Here is a 22,363-nt window from a genome sequence, read left to right on the forward strand (position 1 = left end):
CCGATTCACATTGCTGCCAAGTCTCTGCTATGGCAAAACAGAGATGCTCTGCGACACTTGGTGATTTGTATACAATTTTTCACTATAAGTCGTCCATTGTATTGTTTGAGATAAGCAATAGTTTTAAATTACAAAAAACTGGCACACCCTTTCCACATTACAACTGAATATAAACGTGAAATATAGGGTTAAAAGTTCCACGCATAGTTCCTGCATCCACCGTTCGAGCGCTGCAGATCAACGTCGTAGTGGGCAGAAGTGTTCGTGGTGGAGTGTTTTTGTTATGTTTACTCTGGCGTAGATTAAAATGTTTGTATGAGCTGATGGTGGGTTATTGAATGTGTATCGTACCGCTGTTTTAATCGTGAATTTGTGCTGTTTTGAAATTATTCAGTGGGAAACGTAAGTATTATGCTACAGGCTTAAAATTGTTGTTTCTACTAGAAGTAAGCTGATTTTGTCACTCGTTTCGATAAAGTAACGTCTCGCTATCATTTGTGGGTATACATTCTGCCAGATGAAGCTTCAGCTGTTAACATTACGTGCCAAAACATATGTTTCCTCGGTATTATTGAAGTCATCATATGTATTACTGCAAGATGCAACAGCATTTGCTATCGCCGTCATGGTAAAGAAAGTTTCTGTAAATGGCCTCATTTAAAGAGACAGAAAATCTGTTTGCGAAAATAATGTTTTTTTCCGGTGAGTAAACGTTTTTCATTTTCAAATCTGGAAGCCCGACAGACGGAATTAAATTGCGAGAATTTTCACGCGTATCGCGTATATGTCCCGCAACTGACGTGCCAGATTTAGTTTTTTTACACTGGCAAATAAACCAATTATGTTTGATTGCTTGATAGTATAGACTGCGTCTTATTTAGATATAAGATATTTAGGTGTGTAAAACGAGGTACAAGTAAAAACGACAAAATAGTTACGCCCTATATCCGCTCGCGTTCGTTACAGAAAATTTACTTAAAGTACATTTCCGTATCTGGCTTTTGTTGCACATGAATTGTCTGATTGTTCTAAGCTTACAGCTTCTTAGAGAGTGAGAAAATACTGTAGATGTTCTAATACCTACTGCAGGGAACAAAGTGGCTTGCCTCTAAAGTGGTCACTTCATAAGTTTGTGCCTAAGATGAAGCTTGTAATTCGAGAAGTTATTGTGATTCATTGTCAACAGCATTGTGCCACGGCATGGATGGGAGCGCAGTAGCAAATTGCAATCCAGCCGATCATCTTGACAGCCAAGAGAAAATAACCAGGCACAGATTAAAGTAATGTAAGTAGTCATTTCGAGCAGTCTCACATTTGCAAAGTATTTTGCATAGCCTACCTATATTAATGGAAATATTTAGCGGGAATGTATGCTACTGTGACGAAAAGTGCGAACACGTTCCATAGAGCGACTATAAATATCAGAAACTGCTCAGAAATTTACCACAATAAAAGTTAAACCGTTTTGAAGAGTAGTCAGACCAATTGCCGATGTTGAGTTATTAATAGCTGTTGCTTGTTAATTATTAATGCCAGTGTTGGGAAAAAATAGTAAGTCTTTAACATCCCCAATTTTGACTTAATTATCTGCTGTATGCTTATGAAGTGGGATACCATGGAAATAATTTCCAGTCAGTGTTTTAGTTGTATAAATGGGGAAGAGGGGTAATAATTAAGCTGCTTTCAAGTGATTTGATATGTCAAGTTTGCAAGATGTTGTACATCAGAATAGTTTTGCTGCAAAGATAAAGGAATATCCTGATTTCTGGCAGTAAAATTTATCATACTAGGTTCAATAAAAGTTGAATGTTTGTTTTATTACTTTGTGGACAGGGACAAAAACTGTGGTTCCTGATTACACCTGTGCAACCTTCTGTTCAAATCTGGTTGACAATGCCTATCATCACATGAATTTTAACTGATATTCTTCACACCTTAGTTAAATTTTCATACAGTTTGCCCAAAGAGATCATTTTGGATCATACTTCATATTATTACAACAATAGAAAACATGCCTTTAGTCATGGATGTAGATTACACTGTGATTACATTGTGAAAAATGTAGTTTTCTGAACATTATATTAACCTTGCTGCTAATCCTAATACTGTCTATTAAAAAACTATGCTTTATTTATTGGCATTTATGTTCTACATTTCTGCAAGAGATACACACAGCGAAACAAACTATTTTCTTATGTAAATTTTTTCCCTGCACAGAACATACAGCCTAACTTGTATTGTTCTTAATGTGGTCAACCCAATGCTGAGATAGGTGACTTGTAAGTCGTGGATTAAGGAAGATGAAAGTGAATGAAGTATTTAAAAGTTTAAGTAAACTATAATGTATAAAATTATTATAATATTTTTTTCTGTATTTCTCAGTTGATAGGGCCTATTTTAGTTTATATAATGGAGCAAGTTGTTCTGCCATATTTATGAATAAGAGAGAAAAATCGCTGTTTCTTATTAGACCTTTAAATTTAAACTCAGATTGTAGTTTATAAAGAGTGAAAGTGGGGTGGGGTTGGGACAGAAAGGTTAATAATTTATTTATTGAAAGCAGCTCCTTCAAAGATCCTAACTGCATGAAGATTGTTAAAATGATTCATACATTGTATTGACATTGAATTAATTATGGCTGTTTTTTCCTTTTTTAATTAAACTATATTGGTACATGAGCAAAAGCCATTAAGAATTGCTCCATACATTCTATGGTTAAACATTATTGAAATCACGAACTCTGGATATCATGTATTACATAGGGAACACTAAGAGGCCACCACTCCCTGCACTCGAAATGGAAAATGACTGTGACATACTTAAAATTTGATTTTCGTGTTGTACATTAAACGCTTTAAGGATCGCCATTATAAATTACCGATCCAACTTTAATATTATAATTGAAATTGCACTGCCAACTTAAAGATTGCCATTTATTGATTTCTGCTTTAACTTAACCCACCGAAGTGTGAAATTCTTCGGTTGGGGGGGGGGGGGGGGGGCGGATTAGATTCTTTAGCACACGCTTTTCCCACAATGAAGCAGGGAGAGATGGAGAGCGCAGAGAAGAATTGCAATAGCACCACATGAAAGCATTCGCCGTGATACTATTCCCTAATTTGTTGGGGCAATAATTGTAACATATTTGTAGAGAATTGCGACGGCTCCGCCATTAACCTATACGTACGTGGCATGTAGGACGACTTTATAGTTGAAATGCTGTCCTCGTAGGTTGCTACTAATGCACTTAAAGAGTTCAGCAGTTATAAAAATCAAACATCGCATTTAAATTAATTTCGGTGTTTAATTGTTAACGTTAAAATGTAAAATTTTTTCGCGGTCACAGTTGGTTACGTACTGTCAGCCATCTTGCCGTTCTCCTCTGCTTCACTGAGATGTTCGGAGAAATCCTTTAAAAGCGGGAATATAGTTAGAATACTGTCTAGAAGCCAAATAAGTAGAATTCACTACTGATGATGATTGAACAATGTTACTGATTACACCTATGAGAAGTTCTTGTGAATCACTTGCTACGCACTGTTTCGTCGACTTAAAGGTGCAACATGACCTGGAACGTTGTTCCTTCGCCGATAAAAATTACGTAGCACTAGTATCTCTAACGTTAGTACTGTTTACCAAAAAGCTGGTTACCAGCGTCAGTTCACCGTGATTTGCTATTAAATTCAATAACCGCTCTGCTTAACTAAACCCAACCTGGTGTAGCCAGTAAGATACGACGTAATTTAATACCGCTGCCCCAATTCCCGTCACCGTTCGAATAATTGCTGTTCACCATGATGCATGTTTACTGACCAACGACATAGGTTTATTGCCGGTGATTGTTAGACAAGAGAAAATAACGTATCAGACATCTTTTTGTCTTTAAAACAACAAAATTTGGAAAAAAAACCGAAGCTGTTACGCTTTGTGCACTTAAGCCTTCAACCGCATCTTGTCATGTGTACAGGGAGGGACTACTTTTTTCGCGTAATGTTGGAGGGAGAAAATATTTTTTGTGGAAAAACTAAATTTATAAACGATTATATCTATAACTATAACAACTGTTCCTAGTGACGATTGCGCGTAGAATACCGTGGAAGTAAAAAACAAAAAAAATCCTTTCCGGTCTCAATAAATTGCTGGTATAGAGTAATTCAGTAAAATGTAAATGTTTTCCCATATCTCTGCTTCTATCAAAACAAGAAATTGCAGATTTCATTGATACTGGAAATAAATTTAGTCTTGGACTTATACTCGAGCGGATTGATAAAAGATTAATATTCTAAACAAAGCGCTTTGCGGTTTTTTTTTTTTTTTTTTCAGCTGTACGAGGTTAAGACCCATACCAGACCCGTTGAGCTCATGATTGCATGTCAAACACCGTAAAGTGACATTTCAGTCAGAACAGTGTGCAGACTGAAGCGTCAAAATACTCTTGAAAGAAATATAATTCTCATTGAAATGTAGTAAAATTACGAAAATAAACAGTAAATCACCCGTTCAATTAGTAATGGGGTTTAGAAATGCATATGAAGTAATCACAAACCAGTTGAGCTGTAGTCTGGACATTTAAGAGTTTGAGGTCTCTGGGGACACAGTAGGTGTTGTATTTTCACTTACCTTTGGAACATTATTTCCATCTTATGTACAACAAAGGGTTAAACGGAAAACGCGGGAAACAAGAAATAATTTATATAAGATGCAAATAATATTGTACACAGATTTAATGAGAAATTTATGTAGGAAATTTAGCAAAATATTCATGCCCCCTGTTTTTGTATGAATTTTCAATGTAAGTCAAATAGAAGAACATGAAAGAGTTGTTTACAGTATGTTAGATTATTATTAGGGATGGTTACATTTAATTAGGCCGTCTCTAACATAGTTGGTTCCCTCCTCTCATCGTAGTGCACCCCTGTCCTAAGAATTTTTCAATGTGAGGTGTAGTAGAGATCCAAAAACACGTGTAATCTTCAACAATTGTTTGTATAGAAGTGAACAACCATCTGAAGATGAACCTCTTGGTCCCAGACTTGCAGTGTTGCTATTTGTGGAAATAAATAGCATTATCAATACTGGTTTCTTGCGGTTTTCTTCTTTGCAAGAAATTGACCTGTATTTTGCACACAGCAACAATTCTGATATATCAGTTTTTGACAAAATGGTATGAATATTTTTCTTGCATTTGCAGCCTATAAATTATGCAGTGGGATACTAGAGGCACCAATTATCTTCCCTATTGCGCATAATGTTCATGACTTTATCCAAATTCTCACTCTGAAACAATTTTCTTTATGCTCAACCTCTTTGCTCATTATGGATATGACTCGTTTTAGTTGTTGTATTTCCTGCCATGTTTCTTCTGTTCAAAACTCCTTCCATTATACATACTATATGAATAGTGTAGGCCTTTGTGTTAATCACTACCACTTTGTTTTCATTCTCATTCATTTGACATCCGTTGCAGGATAAAAAGCTTCTAGAACTTTCACGAGGCATTATGTTCAACAGCTATATTCAGCTATGTTTTTCCTGCATGTCTGCTAATGTCATCTACACATTTATTGTTGTCTTCCCATATGAAAGAATCAGGTAAAGAATTGTCTTTGTGTATCTACTCTCTGAACCCAGGTTACATGCCCCACGTATCTAAATTTGATTTTCAGTGTGGCCGTTATTACGTCCTCCATTCTATTCCCTGGTTCATTTATTTCCGAAATTCCTACCATAGATATCACTGTTGCTCCTAAACTACCCTTAGTTTTTGTATGGTTTTTACATTGAAAATAATTCTCACTTTTATGAATCCGACCCCTATCTCTGGACCTTTTTAGAAATGCCAGAAGCTTAGTTTTGAAAGCTCTATCTGATTTGTTCACGGCACTCATTTGTGTTTACCTTTCTGTTTCTTTCTCTTTCTATTCATCCAGTTGCGCTAAATATATGAAATACAAAAATAAGTGAACCTGTTTTTGTGAATTAATTGTTAATTTGTACTGTTTTCAGTGTTTTGATTATTTGTCATTTTTGGAATCTATTTTCATTCCTGTTTTCAAACTCCCCCCCCCCCCCCTCTCTCTCTCTCTCTCTCTCTCTCTCTCTCTCTCTCTCTCTCTCTCTCTCTCTCTCTCTCTCTCTCTCTCTCTCCCCCCATCCCTCTCCCCCCCCACCCCCTCCCCTCCATTCCCCTCAGATTATTCCCTTTTGCATTAGAACCTCATTCTGCAAAATGAGTGTTTAAGACGTGTTGTTCCAATACATAGCCTTCGTCTTTTCCCCAGTTCATGGATCTGGAAACTTCCTACCAGTTTTCTGAGAATACTTGTGATGTGTAAGTTCCATAATTCTTTGCTTTACTACTATTTAGGTTTTCAATTTCCCATTATCCTGATCAAGTCTGTTAGCTGTATCATTTATTTATATGTCTCCTTCAGTATACTGACATGAATTGAATCAGTGCGATGTTTTCAAGGCTGTGTAGATCTCGATGAAACCGGGTCAGAAGTTTCCAAAATCAGTGAGGCCCCAGACAAATTGTTTCTCGTACACAGTGCTCTATTCTGTAATTTTGTTTGCTTGTAATGGTAACTTGTTTCTTTATTTGTAAATTTCAGAAAAGTCACTGATTGGGCCACTTTTTTTTAAACTTCCTTGTCCCCGTTCTTGTGAAGTAGAATAATTCCAGCACTTTTCCAGTCAGTTAACTTACCTATATCAGACATTGGCTTTGACCCATGACATAATGATGAGCCATATCTTTTCATAAGATAGGGGGGAACAGAACTCAAACAGTATTTTGTATTTGTAGAATGAAGGTTGTGGTGTGACAGACTGATCTGTAGATTGCTTCAAAGTCTAGATTAGTTTTGGAGGTGGCAGGTTGTGAATAGTGCACCAGTGAATATGTCAGGAGGGTAACTATAATTTTTGTTACAGTGCATGTTTTACACGTGTTAGAATTTGATGGGTTGTGTAAGTTGTTTTTCTATCATTTTCCTCCAGCTTAAACTATTTGTGTTACATCACTATCTTCAGGCTTATTGTCATTTTTCTTTCCTCAAGTAGCTTTATACAGGTCATCTGATGTTAATTCTGGAATGTTATTTCCATAATTGTCTGCCAATTTTTGTGGTTCAAAGAAATGTTGTTAATTGCCTCGCCATCTTGAATGATGTAATATCTACTGAACAAGCTTTTTTCCATTCCATACTGAAACTTTTTTGTTTCTCTCAACAAATTCTCATTGTTTCCTTGCAGATGTTCTTGGTTTACAAATAGTTTTGATTTGGTATATTCTTTTGTGTTTCTAGTATGGTTCCCCCGAACCCTAAGCCTCCCTTTAATGAATGGTGTCTTCCATTTGATATTTACTTCTGATTTGCTTTCTTTGCATATGCATAACTGTTTGCAAGTTTACTTTGTAAGCTAAATGCCTCTTCATTCTGTACTTGAATAACCTTCATTTTCTAAGAGATTAACATAGTTGCTTCATGTATTGCTGCATACCTATCTATTTTTTATAAGATGTATTTCTGACCTACTGTCTGTTAAGCCTGAATCTGTCTAGTGTTTTGCATATTGTGCTCTGTGCATGTTGTGAAAATTCATTCATTCATTCATTGTGTTGCATATTCCCATCAAGAAAGTCAACCTCTGGGGATGTGGAATGAGTATAAGTATGCCATAATAAAGGAAAACAAAGTAAAGAATCTTAATCTGTACTTTTGTTTACAACTAATGAACCTATCAGTGTTTCACAATTGCTAAATGTGTATCGTAATTGGGTACATGTTGTAATCTCCTCCTGCTGCTGTTGCTGCTCACACTTGCTGTCCATCTCCTCCTCTTCCCTCCTCCTCTCTGTCCATCTTATCTTGTTCCCTCTGTGTCTGACCTTGAGGCTTGTTTATTGTTACTAGCAAAAAATGTTGTTTGGGAATTGAAATCACTTAAAGTAAATTGGTAAATCAGCTGGGATAAAGAGACATCCCCTGCAGCTGGATCTTTGAGGATAGTAGCTTGAATTACAGTATATCACATAGTTTTAATCTGTAAACAGGTAGGATTACCAAGTATAGGATGTAGTAGTGTTGTAATTGTAATCTGATAAGCCATAAATATAACTTCCCTGTTTTGTATGAAAACTGACTGAGGAAGAAACACCACTTAGTTGTGTGTACAGTATTTGTTTAAAACTATTTGTAACAAGAAAGAATGTATACCAGAAAAACAACTTAGCTTATTATTTCCAGTTCCCAGCTGGTGTAGTTAAAATTGACTGTGGGAAAGAAAATGAAACTGCGGCTCTGTCAAGAAGCACAGTGTTTGGCATGCAATGTTTAGTATTCCTTAGGTTGCTGTTAAATTCAACAGATGACACTCCAGTACGTGTATAAAAACACACAGATGTTTGAATGCAATGTTAACAAAAGTTCAAAGCAGTCATTGATTAACTTTAGGTGAGTTAAGATTTCGAGCAAGTGAAGGATTGCGTTTTTATTTATATAATCCATCTCTAAACTGCTTGGTGCTGTCCATGCTTATGCTGCTTTAATGTTCACTAAGTAAATTAAAGAACGCCGCTACACTGAGAAAACCTACTGCCTCCTCAGTTATCGTTAACTGCAGATGATGTGTTGGTTACAAGACAATTTTTCAGATACAGCATTTACCAATGTTTGTAAGTGTTGAGGCTTTTTTACAGTAGCTGCCTATTTAACATACAACTGTACACCTAAGTTCCACATAAGTAACAGAAATTTTCAGTTTTTGGATCTGGATACTCAGATAATTTGTAGGTAGAGTGGGTAGTGAAGTAGGTTTTCAATTTTCTTTTGAATTCCCAATTTATTGCTTTGTTAGATGGGGAGAGATGAAATGGAGGCAACAAAGAAAATAAGAGCTAATGAGTGGCTTCTGATTATAATGGATTTTCCGAGAGAAGTGTGGGTAGTCTTGTGAAATGGACGTACTAGATAAGGAAAGAAATAAATGACAAGAGGATGAAGGTTAAAGTATCAGTGGAAAGGAGTTTTGAGATACTGCAGCTCAACAAGTAGATTGCCGCCAACTGTAGAAAAAAAGAGGAATTTGAATTGGAACTGCAGTCACAGCTATATGGTCCACATCGGTACAGCAACAAGTGGATATGAAGAGATTATGAAAAGGCTAGGGACGTGGAAATGAAAGAAATTGATTGACTGGAAATATCTTGCACAACAAAGAAGAAAGAAGTAATGCAACATGGAATGACTGTAATTAGGAAAGGAAATCTGTTGTGTATTCTACTGTCTTTAACAGGGAACCAAATAATGACTCACTGATTTAAAGATAAGAATTCAGAATCTTAAGTGACCACTCACTGCTAGTAATGATTCTTAGAACCAGGGGAGAATGAAGGACCACATAAAGAGAGGAAAAACAAAGCAACTGGAAACAGAAAGAGGAAAAAAATTGAGCAAATTATCAAAAATTATAGGGAATGAGATACCTATTGGTGCATCCATAACAGTGGAAGAGTAATGGAAGTTAGACAACTATTGTTGAAGCTACAGTATCAGAGGTTAAAGAACCAGCGACATTTAAATATGAAAGCAGATACCTTGAGTCAGCAAAGGATGAGATGAGCAGAAGAGTGAAGGAAATGGGGTGGGGGGAGGAGGGAGGGAAGAAGTTGTGGAGGAAAAGAGAAAAAGGAATGAAAAAAAGTACTGTATAGCTTGTTGAAGGGAAAGAGGAAAGGTGTGAGTGAAAACCCTACTGTAGTGGATGTCAGTGGAACAGAATAAATAATAAGAAATTGAAAGTGATGTGTAAAGACCTTTTACCTTGAAATGGGATAGTTGATAGCTGAGGAAAAAGAGGTGTAATGAAAAGATGCATAACAACCAAAGAAAATAAACTGAAAAGGAACTGACATGGGTGGATTTGACTCAGCAGTGGGCAGTATCCAAGAAAGAAGTGTATTGGGTGTAGATCAGATGTCAGCAGTAGAAGTAATATAAAACAAAATGAATTTTAACCCTTAGTTTTCACAGTTGTCATGGATAACATAACCCACAAGCTGACAAAGTGTTGCAGATCAAAATAAGTTAATGATCTTTGATGACAACCTGATTATCTGGGGAACAGGGAATGATGACCCTGTTGTTGTGTTCCTTTATGTCCCAAACCAACCAATCTGGGGGAATAGAAAGATTAATTTCAGCCATACTTAAAGGCTTGGGCAGAGACGGTAGGACTATATGATGTGGAGCTTAGTATGAGGGAAAATGAGTTCATGCTTGTGATCAGTAAGATGATGAAGACTGTCCCGGTATTTGTGACAGAAAGAAAATGGCTGAACTCAGTAACTTCAGTTATTTTGGATGTGTACTGGAAAAAAGTGGAAGAGGAAATAATAAGTCATTGAAGAATAGTAGTGCGCAGTAGTAATAGTAGGGGGGGGGGAGGGGGAGAGGAAGGGGGGTTGTCAGGAGATGGTTGTAGAACCAAGGTGTTCCACAGAGGACCAAGTGAATAGTATACAAGCATAGTAGCTTCAACAATGTTTGAAAGAATAATAAATGAAGAAATCAAGGAGATAGTAAGGGATGTAACCTTGAAAGAGTGGGTAGGATCAACAAGGCTAATGTGGGAAGGACAGAAGAGAATCATGTAATAGAATATGAAGGAAGATGCATAACTCGCTGCTCCAAGGCAAAAGACCAAGGGACAGATGGTTGAAATGAGTGGAGGACAGTATTTGGAGTACTGGAACACTGTGGTAGCTGAGCAGTTGTAGGAGATAGGGGAAATGAAGCAGCTTGTGTGGACGTTGTACCTAACCAGTGGTTGTAAATTGTTGTGCTCCTGCTGCTGCTGATCGTGATTCAGCTGAAACAAATTCTTATTGCCAATAACATAAACCATTAAGGAGTAAATGTATTCGGAAATTTGTCAGAATTAAAAGATCTTTAAAAAGGATTCTCCAAGCTGTGCACTTACATGCTTTTTGTAGTGCTCTTACTGTTGACTTGAGTTAAACATTTCAAAAATGTCCTAAATAAACAAATACTCAAGGCATTTGTCAACATAATTTATACCAAAAAGTATAACAAAGTGGATTTCTACTGTCGAATTCAGCATAATTTGTTTATTGTGTGGTAAAAGGTAGTCAGTATATGTTTTAGTTCCATTCACCTCTTAAAATCCCACATTTTTTTAATGTGTTGCTGAAAGTCTGTGTTTGTTAAGAACAAAAATTTTCATTTTTGGTAAATTGTATTAAAATGGTATCATACCCAAAGTTTGTCCACTGAAGAATTGTTATTTATATTTTATCATGATATTACATTAAGTGATGATTGTCATCAGGTAGTGGGAGTTACTTTCATATATCAATTATTGTAATTTTTAACAGAGGCCTTCTGTGCCACTATCAGAATGTGAGCAGCTTGAACGTAGATCTGATTTGTCTCCCTTTTACTTTTAAAACTGATGTTGTTGATACCGAGATTTTTCAGTCTCTGTTAAATGTTTTTTTTATATTAATGTTTACAATAAATGCTATGCCTAAGTTTCCTCCAGGTTATGTTCCTTGGTGGCAATACCACCACTCCAGTGCAACAGAGTAATGAAATTTCGTTCATAATGGTTGAAATCGTATTTCACTGTGAAACTTGGGTTTGCCGTAACATCAGTGTTTTAGTATTTTGCACAAAAAACTAAATGTTGTTAAGTCAAAATAAAAGGGGGTGTTATGGGGAATGGATTGTGTAAAATGTACATTCTGAACAAAAAGAAAGGATTTTCGTTTTAAAAATGTAGAGAAATCATTTTGTCACTTATTCTCAGTATATGCTTCATGTTTAAAACAGTAAGGCCTGGCTGCTGCCCCTCCCCCTTCCCCCTCCTCCCATTTTAATACGAAAATATTTTTTTATGTAAGTTGTTAATTGATAATTCAAAAAGTATGTTAATCACAATTTTTTTATGTGATAAGTACTTTCATATTCCCATAATCCTGAAAGTTTATTTGTAACTTGAAACTTACATTAAACGTGCATCCATTTGAAATGGATTTTGTATGCATTATACGATTTTTAATTTTCTGATTTCTGTTCTTTCTGTGAATTAATGGTTTGTCTGTTTCCCACTGGTTTGCACTGCTAACTGTGTTATGGCATTTTCTGGACTTGTCTTATCAACAAAGTCTTTTCCTCTTCTTTTTTTCCCCTAGTGTATTGCATTGCTGATTTTGATCTCTGAACTGTTCTATTTTTAATCTTTCACTTCAAATTTCTTTCAAAGCAATTTGTTTCTGAATGTGTAGCAGTCACAGGTTTTTCTTATTAAGTATAATAAAATTAGTTCATGTCCTTACCTCTGTCATCCACAAACCATGTAAGGTACTTTCACTTACATGTAACTACAGTCATACTCTGCAAACCACCTTGAATTGTATATCAGAGGGTACTTACTGTTAAACCACACATTAGGTTCCTTCATTTTCCATTTGAGTATGGAGTGCAGAAAGAATGATGGCTTAATTGGTGGAATTACACTAATCTTGTCTTCACTGCCCCTTTGGGAGCAATTTAGAAGGGGCTAGTATATTCCTAAGTGCCCCATTTAAAGTTGGTTCTTGAAATTTTGTAGGTAGCCTTTGAGGAGAGTTGACACCTTATTTTCAATCATCTGCCAGTTGAGCTTTACAGCATTTGTGTAATGCTTTCTTGTGAGGAAGTGGAGCTTGTGACCATTCATTCTGCCCTTTGTATCTTTTCTGCTTTTCTGTATTCTCTGTTAGTTCCATTTGGCTGGAGTTTTATTTATGTCAGGAAGAATGAATGTCGTTTGCTTTTCAGGTTCTTAGTCTGCAGTTTGCTTTTATATTATTATTATTATTATTATTATTATTATTATTTTACACTCCCCTCCCTTACCCTCTGCCCTAAGTAGTTGTGATGATTTGCATGTACTGTTTTCTGTCAAATTCCTATTTCAGCAATGCGTAAGTCTCTGTAAGAGTCAATTGGCTAAATGTTGCAACCAAGTGGTGTATGAAAGTTCTAATAGAAATGTTTTGTTGCATTGTAACACACTGTAACATGCTCGAAAGTTAGATTGGAAGTTCTCGCTGCTACATGTGTTCATGGGAATTTAGATAATTGATTTATATATAGTAATTTGTTTCCAATTTTCTTGAGACCTACTGAGTAATTTCTATAACTTCCTTGAACTGACTAAAGCTCTGCCTATTTTTTCAATAAAATAGTTCAATAAAACAGGTTATGTTAGAACATCATTTGCTACTTTTGCTTTCCTTAGTCTGTGGAATTGTATGTTTTTCTCCAAGTGGAATCTGATCTGTTGCATTCACAAGTTGGGTATTAACCATTTGTTTCCCAGTAAATATTGTTGTATCCTTCATGACTCTGGAGCTGTTTCAGTTTCTTAAAATTTGATCCTCTAATAATTTTGCAGACTAGACTTGATGTAGGGTAATTACTGAGTTTTAAAAAATTGTTTAGGTGAAATATGTGAGATTTTAATGACGGTGTGCACTCTTAACATCATAGTGTCATATTAATCTTTCCTGCTGTTTTAGTTGTAACCTGATCTTGTTATAAAGCTTAATTATAATTGCATAGTAAGAGTACTTTTGTGTTTGTATGTGTTATACATAGGCTTGTCTTCCTCTATGCAGGATGTAAATCATAACAGTACTAAGTTCTCTTAATGGACTTGCTCTCAAAACCAGTGATGAAGTCAATGGAAACGGTGAGGGCGAACCCAACTGTGAGTACAATCTGTTTAAGCCATTACCAATGAAAATATTTTCTGTTGAATATTATCAAATAAAAAAAAGTAGTATTTTGTGAAGCACATTATAATTCAGAAGTGTAATCTTATAATTTTCTATAGTCTCAGACGACTGGCCAGCTCCGTACTATTACTTCAGCTGTTGGTCATGCCCAGACGAGGGTTCTGACTTCTGGAACCTCTATAGCACATTCAGCAAATTCATCACTAATTGGTCAGGCAACACAGGGGACCTTAAAACAAGGTGAAAATTTTTTGTATTTGCACTAAAATGTGATTGATTGTAATTTTTGCTAATTTAAGTATGTACCAAAATTAGCAAAATTCCTGAGTTTGTTCACAATTTGTTACAATAATAAAACATTGTGTATGCATCCTTTGTTCTATACCTTATTCTTTCTCTGATTCTCTGTAAACTGATTTCAGTGAGTGTACCTCGGACTAACGTGGTGACAACATGTTCGGCCAATAATACTATCACACTCACGCAAAGTGCATCCTCCATGATGAGTCCTCGTCCCCATGTAACAGTGGCTTCTGCTCTGGCTGTAAATGCTACAACAGCATCGTATCATGTCCCCCGAGGTAATACGTTATTTCTTGTTCAGGTATTTCTGAGTCAGTATCTTCGTGGGAAGTGTTTAAGATTGTCTGTTTAATTAGTGATCCATGCAAATACAGTGTACATATATGTTTAAAGAAGAATCATGGGTCGATGGCTGTTCAGGCATTGTTCAGTGTCTCTTCACAGTAGGACTAAAATCTTGAATACTGATCTCAGAATATTGTTCTGAAAGTACACTATGCTGAATCAGTGTAAAAGAAAATACTGTTTTGTTTTTAGGAGCTGCAGCTGTGGCTAACATTGCAGCACCTCGTTCTGCAGTTGCTACGCCAATAGTAAGAGCTACTACACTGCAGACAGCTGGTTCAACCCATTCAACAAGGTATATCCAAAGTATATAGCTTGGTAAAACTCTCAAGTTCTTTTATTTTCTACAGAGAATTTTTGTATAAAATACCGCGAAAATTAAAAAAAATCAGTTTTCTGAAAGCAGTGACATGGGGATTATATTGTTGCACTAGAGCTGAATAGGACAAGAAAACCTATTTTATTAGTATGCAACAGAATACCACAATGAAAAGGAGAAAAGGTGTGTGGGGGGCGTGTCACATGTGCAAAATTTTTGCTGCAGGTAGCTGCTGTGTGCAGTAAAAATATTGAAAAATGAATTTTTTCTGTTATGAATTGTTCAGAAGTAACAAATAATTGGTTTCGTGTTTTTGAAGCAGTACTGGCTCTAAGTACCATGACTGCATGTGAGTTGCGATTTTTCTCTGAAACATGATATAGGTATTTTTGCCATACAACTTCTCACACATTATTTGTTCATTTAGAACCCAGCATTTCAATAATTGTTATTCTCGTACCAGGACTTTTCTCCATTTTTCCTTTTTTAACTCAGAAATTGTCACAGTCAGTGACAGCAAGTATCTTCACTAGAAAAGTATCAGAATTTTCTTGTTATAACTATATGGCAGTTAGTAAAGATAGATATTTTGGTGATTTCAGAGTTCAAAAGATACAAGGTGCAAAGGAAAGCTACCACCAAATCCCAAAAGCTGATTGGTTTGAATCTGGTTGGTAACATGCAATTTTGTTTATGTTGGGTTTGTCTTGAAGGTGCTTGACTTGTTAAACGGTGGTCTCTCTATGTGGAATGTTCTATTTGCAGTTGTGTGAATTTCATATTTCTTCTTTCTCATTGCTGTGCTGTGATATTGGGTTGGATGGGTATATTGGTGAAATACCAGAAATTTATTAGAGCAGAGATTATGCTAGTTTATTATTTCATAACTTTCCTAATCACTTTGTAGATGAATTACAGTATGGTTTCTTCATCAAACAGCAGCTTGATTTCTTCTTCCATTTTGTTGTTGGTCCTGAAAAAATGCTCTTATGTTCGGAACACGCCTGTGAAAAGAGGCCGTTAATTCCTTTAACAGCAAGAAACAAATTAACTGTTTTGTGCGTTACTCGCTATTGTTAATATAAAGGACATAACACTTAACAGGGAACATCACGCAAGAATATATTGGCAATTACTACCATCACATTGTGGAATTTTCTGACACCATTTCTTTGCAGTTTTGTTTCAGGAATCAGAGCAATGAACCCTGGCTCATTAGTTACAAGAGCTTGTAGTCCTGCAGCTTCAGTGGTGACTGGTACAATGTGGCTTGGTGGCACTACTGTTCAGACAACTACCATAACAACGCCGAAATCAGTGTCACCTCGACCACTGCTAACAACCACGAGGGCATCTTCAATTACAACTATACCTACCTACACACAAGGTCGTCAGACATCTGTTACAGGTAACACAAACACACCAACTTGGAAACATTATTGTGTCTAATATCTACTTTTGAAACAACTTAAATTATTTTTGTTTACAGTTACTACCAGACCTGTTGCACCTCCAAGTAATAGGACACAGGCAGAATCACCACGCCCGCAGATCTTGCAGACAGCGGGTCAGAAACCATTAACTGTATCTCAGGCAGGAACCCAGGTAAGGTCTGGAAATGTTTGTTTGGTAGTCGTGATAGTACAAATGGGTTTATTCATTGTATAGCAGCATAAAAAGTGCATGTGGTTTTTTCTTTCAGCAAGTAAGTGCTACAAAACTTTCTTCTCAGAGTTGAAATGTGGGTAGATTTAGGCGTTACTGCAAGAATTAAAGCAGTTGTTTGGACAGTGATTTCCCATTCAAGTGGTGTTGGATTCAGATCCTGACATCACCATCTGGATATGTTTATCAAATCAGTTAAGACAAATGGCAGGATCCTTTCTTCAAAAAATGACAACTAATTTCCTCTTCTATCCATTTTGCATCAGACTTGAGCTCAGTCTCATACGATAAAATTTGCAGTGGGACACTGATTCCTAATCCTCTTTCCTTTTCTCAATTGACATTAACACATGCAATCAAAATAACATCTAGTTTACACTGTAAAAGTGTGACAATCTGACTGGAAAATCTAATTGTCTTAGAAAATACTATCAACCATGTCTTAATACTAAGTCTTACTTAAGGCTTTCATGACAGATTACATTGCTTGTCAGAAAAAGGGAAGCACCCAGAAGACTGGGTCAGATGTCAGTTTAGCTTCGTACATTTACGTACAGCGGGCAAGAATGTAGATGATTGGAATTGCGATTCTCTGTGACACGTAGAACAGCCGTCAGTGTGTATTAGTGATGTTTTTGTGTTTTCCCAAGCCTGGTAGGTTACCTAAGGGGCATAGTGTCAGTTGTATGATTTCTTTTAAGGACACAAAGGTGCCACATAGTTCTGAGAGGTAGCATTATGAGCACCTGACAGAGATTGAAAGGGATCTCACTGGGTCTGCGTTTGCCCAGCTGGTCGAATCGTGCACTATCCAGACATCAGATGTGACTGTGGTGTGATATTGGACTGCACAGGAACATGAGTGCAGGTGAACTCATCAGGGTTCTGGTTGGCCCTGTCTCACCACTAGAAGGGAGAATTGCAGTATTGTGCACTAAGCATATTCTAACCTCTTCACATTTGTGTCTGCCATCTGAGAACAAGTAATGGAGTCCCTGTAACAGTATGTCAACCTGCACCTGTGGAGAATAGTGTCAGCCAATCTAGGGAATAACTGAAACTTCCTGGCCGATTAAAACTGTGTTACCAACCGAGACCCGAACTCGGGACCTTTGCCTTCCACGGGCAAGTGCTCTACCATCTGAGCTACCAAAGCACGACTCACGCCCGGTACTCACAGCTTTACTTTTGCCAGTCTGTGAGAACCGGGCGTGAGTCGTGCTTCGGTAGCTCAGATGGTAGAGCTCTTGCCCGCAGAAGGCAAAGGTCCCGAGTTCGGGTCTCGGTTGGGAACACAGTTTTAATCTGCCAGGAAGTTTCATATCAGTGTACATTCCGCTGCAGAGTGAAAATCTCATTCTTAGGGAATAACTGTCCACTGTTTTGGGTGCCATTAATGCCACAACACAGAGTAATTCATTTGGACTGGTACCATGGCTGGGAAGCATGGGCTGCTGATGAATGGCATCTCTTTATGTTCAGTGACAAATCATACTTCTGGACTACTCTCGATGAGTGTGGAGGTGTCGTTTGGGGAGATCTCGTTCTTCCAGTATTGTGAAAAGGAACAGTGATATTACTTCTAAGGTTGCGGTATGGTGAACCATTAGATGTGCCTTCAGATAATACCTGGCAGTAGTTGAAGGAAATCCTGGCAGCACAGCAGTGCGTCATGGAGATTCTGTCTCTTCATGTATTCTCTCTCTTGTGACAGTGTTGTGGGGCCATTTTTAATAAGATGGTGCCTGTTCCCACAAGCACTTGCCTATGAACTCCCTTTGTGATGTTGTCACATGCTTGTGGCGAATGAGATCCCCAGATCTGTCCCCAAAAGAGCGTGAGAGACGAGCTCGGATGTCGACTCCGTCCCAGTGCAGGTCCAGGCTATCGAAGATCGGTTACAACAGTTATGAGCAAACAAGTTGTGGGCGAGCTTTCCTCAGAAGAGGATACAATGGCTTTTGATATCCATCTCAACTGAATCGGTGCGTGCATTAAATTTGACTCAGTTTTGTAATCACCGACATAGCATTACATACCCTCTCAATTTGCTGTGCCTTGCACCTAGTGCATGTCAGACAATGTGCTGGGTGCTACAGCAAAGTGAATAACAGAGAGGAGTGGGCGTCTTACTGTCATATGTCAGCAGTGCATCTTTGAAAATGTGGGGTGGGTGGGGGGGAGTACTGAAGAAATAAGACTTGAATGCATTTTCTATCTGCCAAAGAAACTTGGAGCTCTACTAGGCACTGCTAAAGATAATTTTGGTTTGAGAATTTCTGTGACTGATAAATTCCCTGTAGCTATAACAAGTCATACAACGGGCAGAATTGTTGTACTGTGGAAGACAGATGAGTTGAACATAGATGATGTATGCTGTGGCTGTGAATTGTCTCAGTACAGAGCACAGAGTGACCTACAAAGGTAATAACATTTTCTCGTTGATTTCTTCATACTGAAACAATGTAATAAAAGAAGCTGTTGAAATATGTGGCTCTGTAAATATCTTGAACAGATCTTCATTTTACCTACTTAGCACAGCGTGGACTCCAGCACTGTAAATGTTAGTCATGGTTACCACAGCAGTGGTGACTTACATATTCGAACAGCTGTGGTGAGGAGGTTGCCTCATCATCAATGACATGTATTCAGACCTGTAGTTTAGCAGAGGCAGCTGGGATGGATTGGCGGCAATGCATGACAGGAATGACAACCTTGTGTGCGTGCGTGCGTGCGTGCGTGCGTGTGTGTGCGTGCGTGCGCACACTCTCCAAAGCAGCGTCATCCAGCAGGTAGTGTGGTAGCTCAGTCCTTAACAAACCAGGAATATTTCAGTACTGGCCGCTGAATTTGGTGCCTTCTCACTTGGGCATTTCCCACTCAGACTGGTGTGCGTGTGTGTGTATATATAGGATGCTGTGTTGGTACCTTAGTTTTGTCTACATCACGTGATAATGTCAATTAATTGCACCAATGTAATATTTTGGAGATTACACAACAATATCAGAAGTTAACCCGAGAACCATTTCTATGTATCTTAATAGGCTTTAAGAGTAATAGTGATTGAAACATTTCCATATATGAAAACTATGGCTTAGTGGAAACATTCCTGAATATTTGGAAAGATTTGTGCTATGTAGCTATCAACTTTTTTATTAAGTTTTTGGGAAACGGGAGAATGTATTCTTGTTTGTAAGTGCAAAATTTATGCTATTTCCAGGCAAATTTTTAATAGCAGTTGCACAGTTTTGTGTAATATGCATGAGTTTTCTTACTGTCAGTAACAGGTAATGTAGCAGTGTGTTAATTTAATTTAATTTAATTTAATGTTTATATTGCAAGCTGAAAAAACAAACACAAGAAGTGCATATGGGAGAGGATTAACTGTGGTTGCCGCTGACCTCTATGTTGCTAGCAACGTGAAATCGTGTATTATTTTGTTAGAATGTCTTCAGTTGAGATGGTATATTATTACTATGTAGTTAGTAACATTGTGAATGACAGAATTACGTGTCACTAAGGTTAAGATCCTGGATTTGCATTAAGTGGGAGTCTAGTTTACACAGTTCCCTTCAGTCATGTCGCGATTGGTACTTTTGAAAGGTAACGGTCGTTTTCCTTCTCCATTCTCATCCTCCATCACTCATCTCAGTCTCAATGACCTTGTTGTTGATGGACATTAAACTCGTATTTGTCTCCCTTCCTTTTCATTTAAGAAATTGTGGTAGAGTGACTTAAATTGCAAATGTTATGTGATTGTATTTATCTTTGGTTCCAGAAACCACTCTACACATTGCGTGTAATTGTTAGAATTTTTGCAGAAATGGCCACTCCAGTAGTTATATTTGAGAAAAGAAAGATACTTTTTTTACGGAGACAGTGGTTGGTTTATTGTAAGGAACAATTTTTCATTTTTGACACAATCATCAGTTTCAGCCTTCAAAGGCCATCTCCAGATGCTACAATAGAGAACAGAAAAGATTAAATTAAAATCTGCAGCAAGTGCAATTATTTTCATTAGGTCTACTTGTGGGCTTAATAAAGTCTATTGACATGCATATGGTTCATATCTGTGGTACATTTGACGAACAAATGTTCCTGAATTGTCAACTAAACATAAAATCAGAAATTAGGAAATTACATATTTAAAAACAGATGTACCTTTCCTTCCCTACTCCAGATATGTTTAGAATCAGTGTGTTATGTTACAGCATAAAAAATAATTTGTTAATTCATTCCTCAGGGAAGAAAGAGATGTACGTTGGAGAAAGTTGGAAAGGAGGTGCAGGAGTTCTTCAGACTCCAGTTCAAGATTGACCCTCTTGCACCTGCTGCAAGGATGAGGAAAGACAACTATTGTGATTTTGAAATTAAAAAGCACATTCATTTAGGAACTTTCGTATTTGAATAATAGTTAAGTTTCAGTTTGCACTGTTGTACTCAGGAACACATTTTCTTGCAGTCTGTAACAGCAGTTTTATTGTCCAAATTCTAAGTAAAATTGTATCATGTAATCAAAAATGTAAGGAATCCACACACTATAACTTTTTCCCCATAATATTTTTGTAGATTTACCAATTACCTATGAATGTTGTAGCTTTTGGCCACTTTCCAAATCTTACCTTTACTTTCTATTTCATCATCTTAAAAATGACTTATTTGTGTTGACCAGTTTATTGCTTTGTTATATCATCATCATTTAAAAAAGTACAAATGTGAATTTTTGGCAAGTCTGGCTCACAACACAGCGTTTGTAATCATGACATTTCCATATAGCTATTGATAGCATCACACCATGCTGTTTGGGTGTGGTCTTGGAAGGTCAGTTAACTTAATCTAAAGATTATCAGCTATTCATGATACTCTGAGCAGTCTCTCCTATGATTGTTGGAAAGCGTGTTACTACTGGCTTAGTTAAACATTATTTCATGCAAAATAACACTGAAATATTTAGAAGAGTCTAGTATACTCCCACTTCTTTGTTTAATTAACTCTATTTTCGGTATGTCTAATACTTTAATGACTTTTCTTGTACCCCGCAGTTGATTGTATAAATCAGTGTCTGCTATTCAGTTCAAACCCCCCACCCTGCTCCCTCCCTTCCAAAAAACACTTCACCCTGTTCTTAACTGAGGCTGTTGTTTTCCAGTGTTGTCGTAAGCTAAGGGATTGTTGATTATTTAAATTTCTTTTATTCACTACATTTCATGAGATTGTCTAATGTGAAACTAATAATCTTGAATGCTTACCCTTCCCATCTGTCAGCTGTCTAGTTTTCTAATTTCTTTGCTGGGTCAGATTCAAGAGTGTAATGTAAATAGTGTTCAAATTATACAAAACAGCATTAAATGAAAACGATAATGGCTTTGATTGTACCTGAGAAGACATTTATTTTGTGAGTAACGCAGTTGATTAATATTAGTAATTTATTCATCTAGTGATCATTTTACAGTTATAAAGTATTTGTCAGCTTAAAACAAGGAAAGACATAAGTCATGTACTGGCATTGGAATATTCACACATTCTTGATGAGTAAGGTACAGTTGGTCTGCTGTGGTTTTGCCGAAGGAACTGCCCTGACATTTGCCTAAAGTGAAGTGGGAACACTATGTAAAACCTGAGTTAGGATGGCTGGACAGACTCTGCTGTCCTCTCAAGTCTGAGGCCAGTGTCTTAACAAATGCGCTTCATCATTTCGTTATGTCTCCATTACCATTCTTTTATTTTTGTATGTACTGGGACAAGCTAGCCATTTATTATGAAAAATAATTGGACACTGTGAATTTAATCTCCTGTGTATATACCTAATTTATGTGATGACTCTGCAGCTTTAAGGTATAAAAAGAGAGACTGCTGTCTAAGCTTGTAGCCATTCTGGTGCAGCCTACTATATCTGTTTCTTGTACTTGAAGAACTGAATA

The 22,363-nt window shown here is 37.0% G+C and overlaps 1 protein-coding gene across 5 annotated transcripts in view; it reads left to right on the top strand.

Annotated features, from left to right (window-relative positions):
- Positions 1 to 221: 221 nt before the first annotated feature.
- Positions 222 to 22,363, top strand: part of LOC126336819 (mucin-5AC) — a 93,675-nt gene continuing 71,533 nt past the window's right edge. Inside the window, exons 1-8 of one of the 5 annotated variants that reach the window (XM_050000881.1) lie at positions 235 to 402; positions 1,187 to 1,285; positions 13,691 to 13,782; positions 13,909 to 14,050; positions 14,233 to 14,391; positions 14,651 to 14,753; positions 15,956 to 16,185; positions 16,267 to 16,382. In XM_050000881.1, coding sequence (XP_049856838.1) covers positions 13,723 to 13,782; positions 13,909 to 14,050; positions 14,233 to 14,391; positions 14,651 to 14,753; positions 15,956 to 16,185; positions 16,267 to 16,382 — 810 coding nt within the window. In that variant the 5' untranslated portion in view covers positions 235 to 402; positions 1,187 to 1,285; positions 13,691 to 13,722. Of the gene's footprint in view, positions 403 to 1,186; positions 1,286 to 7,796; positions 8,460 to 13,690; positions 13,783 to 13,908; positions 14,051 to 14,232; positions 14,392 to 14,650; positions 14,754 to 15,955; positions 16,186 to 16,266; positions 16,383 to 22,363 lie in introns of those variants that run through there. The other 4 variants (XM_050000877.1, XM_050000878.1, XM_050000880.1 and 1 more) reach the window with 4 other exon arrangements.

Source organism: Schistocerca gregaria, chromosome 2 (assembly GCF_023897955.1).
Source record: "Schistocerca gregaria isolate iqSchGreg1 chromosome 2, iqSchGreg1.2, whole genome shotgun sequence".
In the NCBI taxonomy this organism is placed as follows: Eukaryota; Metazoa; Arthropoda; class Insecta; order Orthoptera; family Acrididae; genus Schistocerca; species Schistocerca gregaria.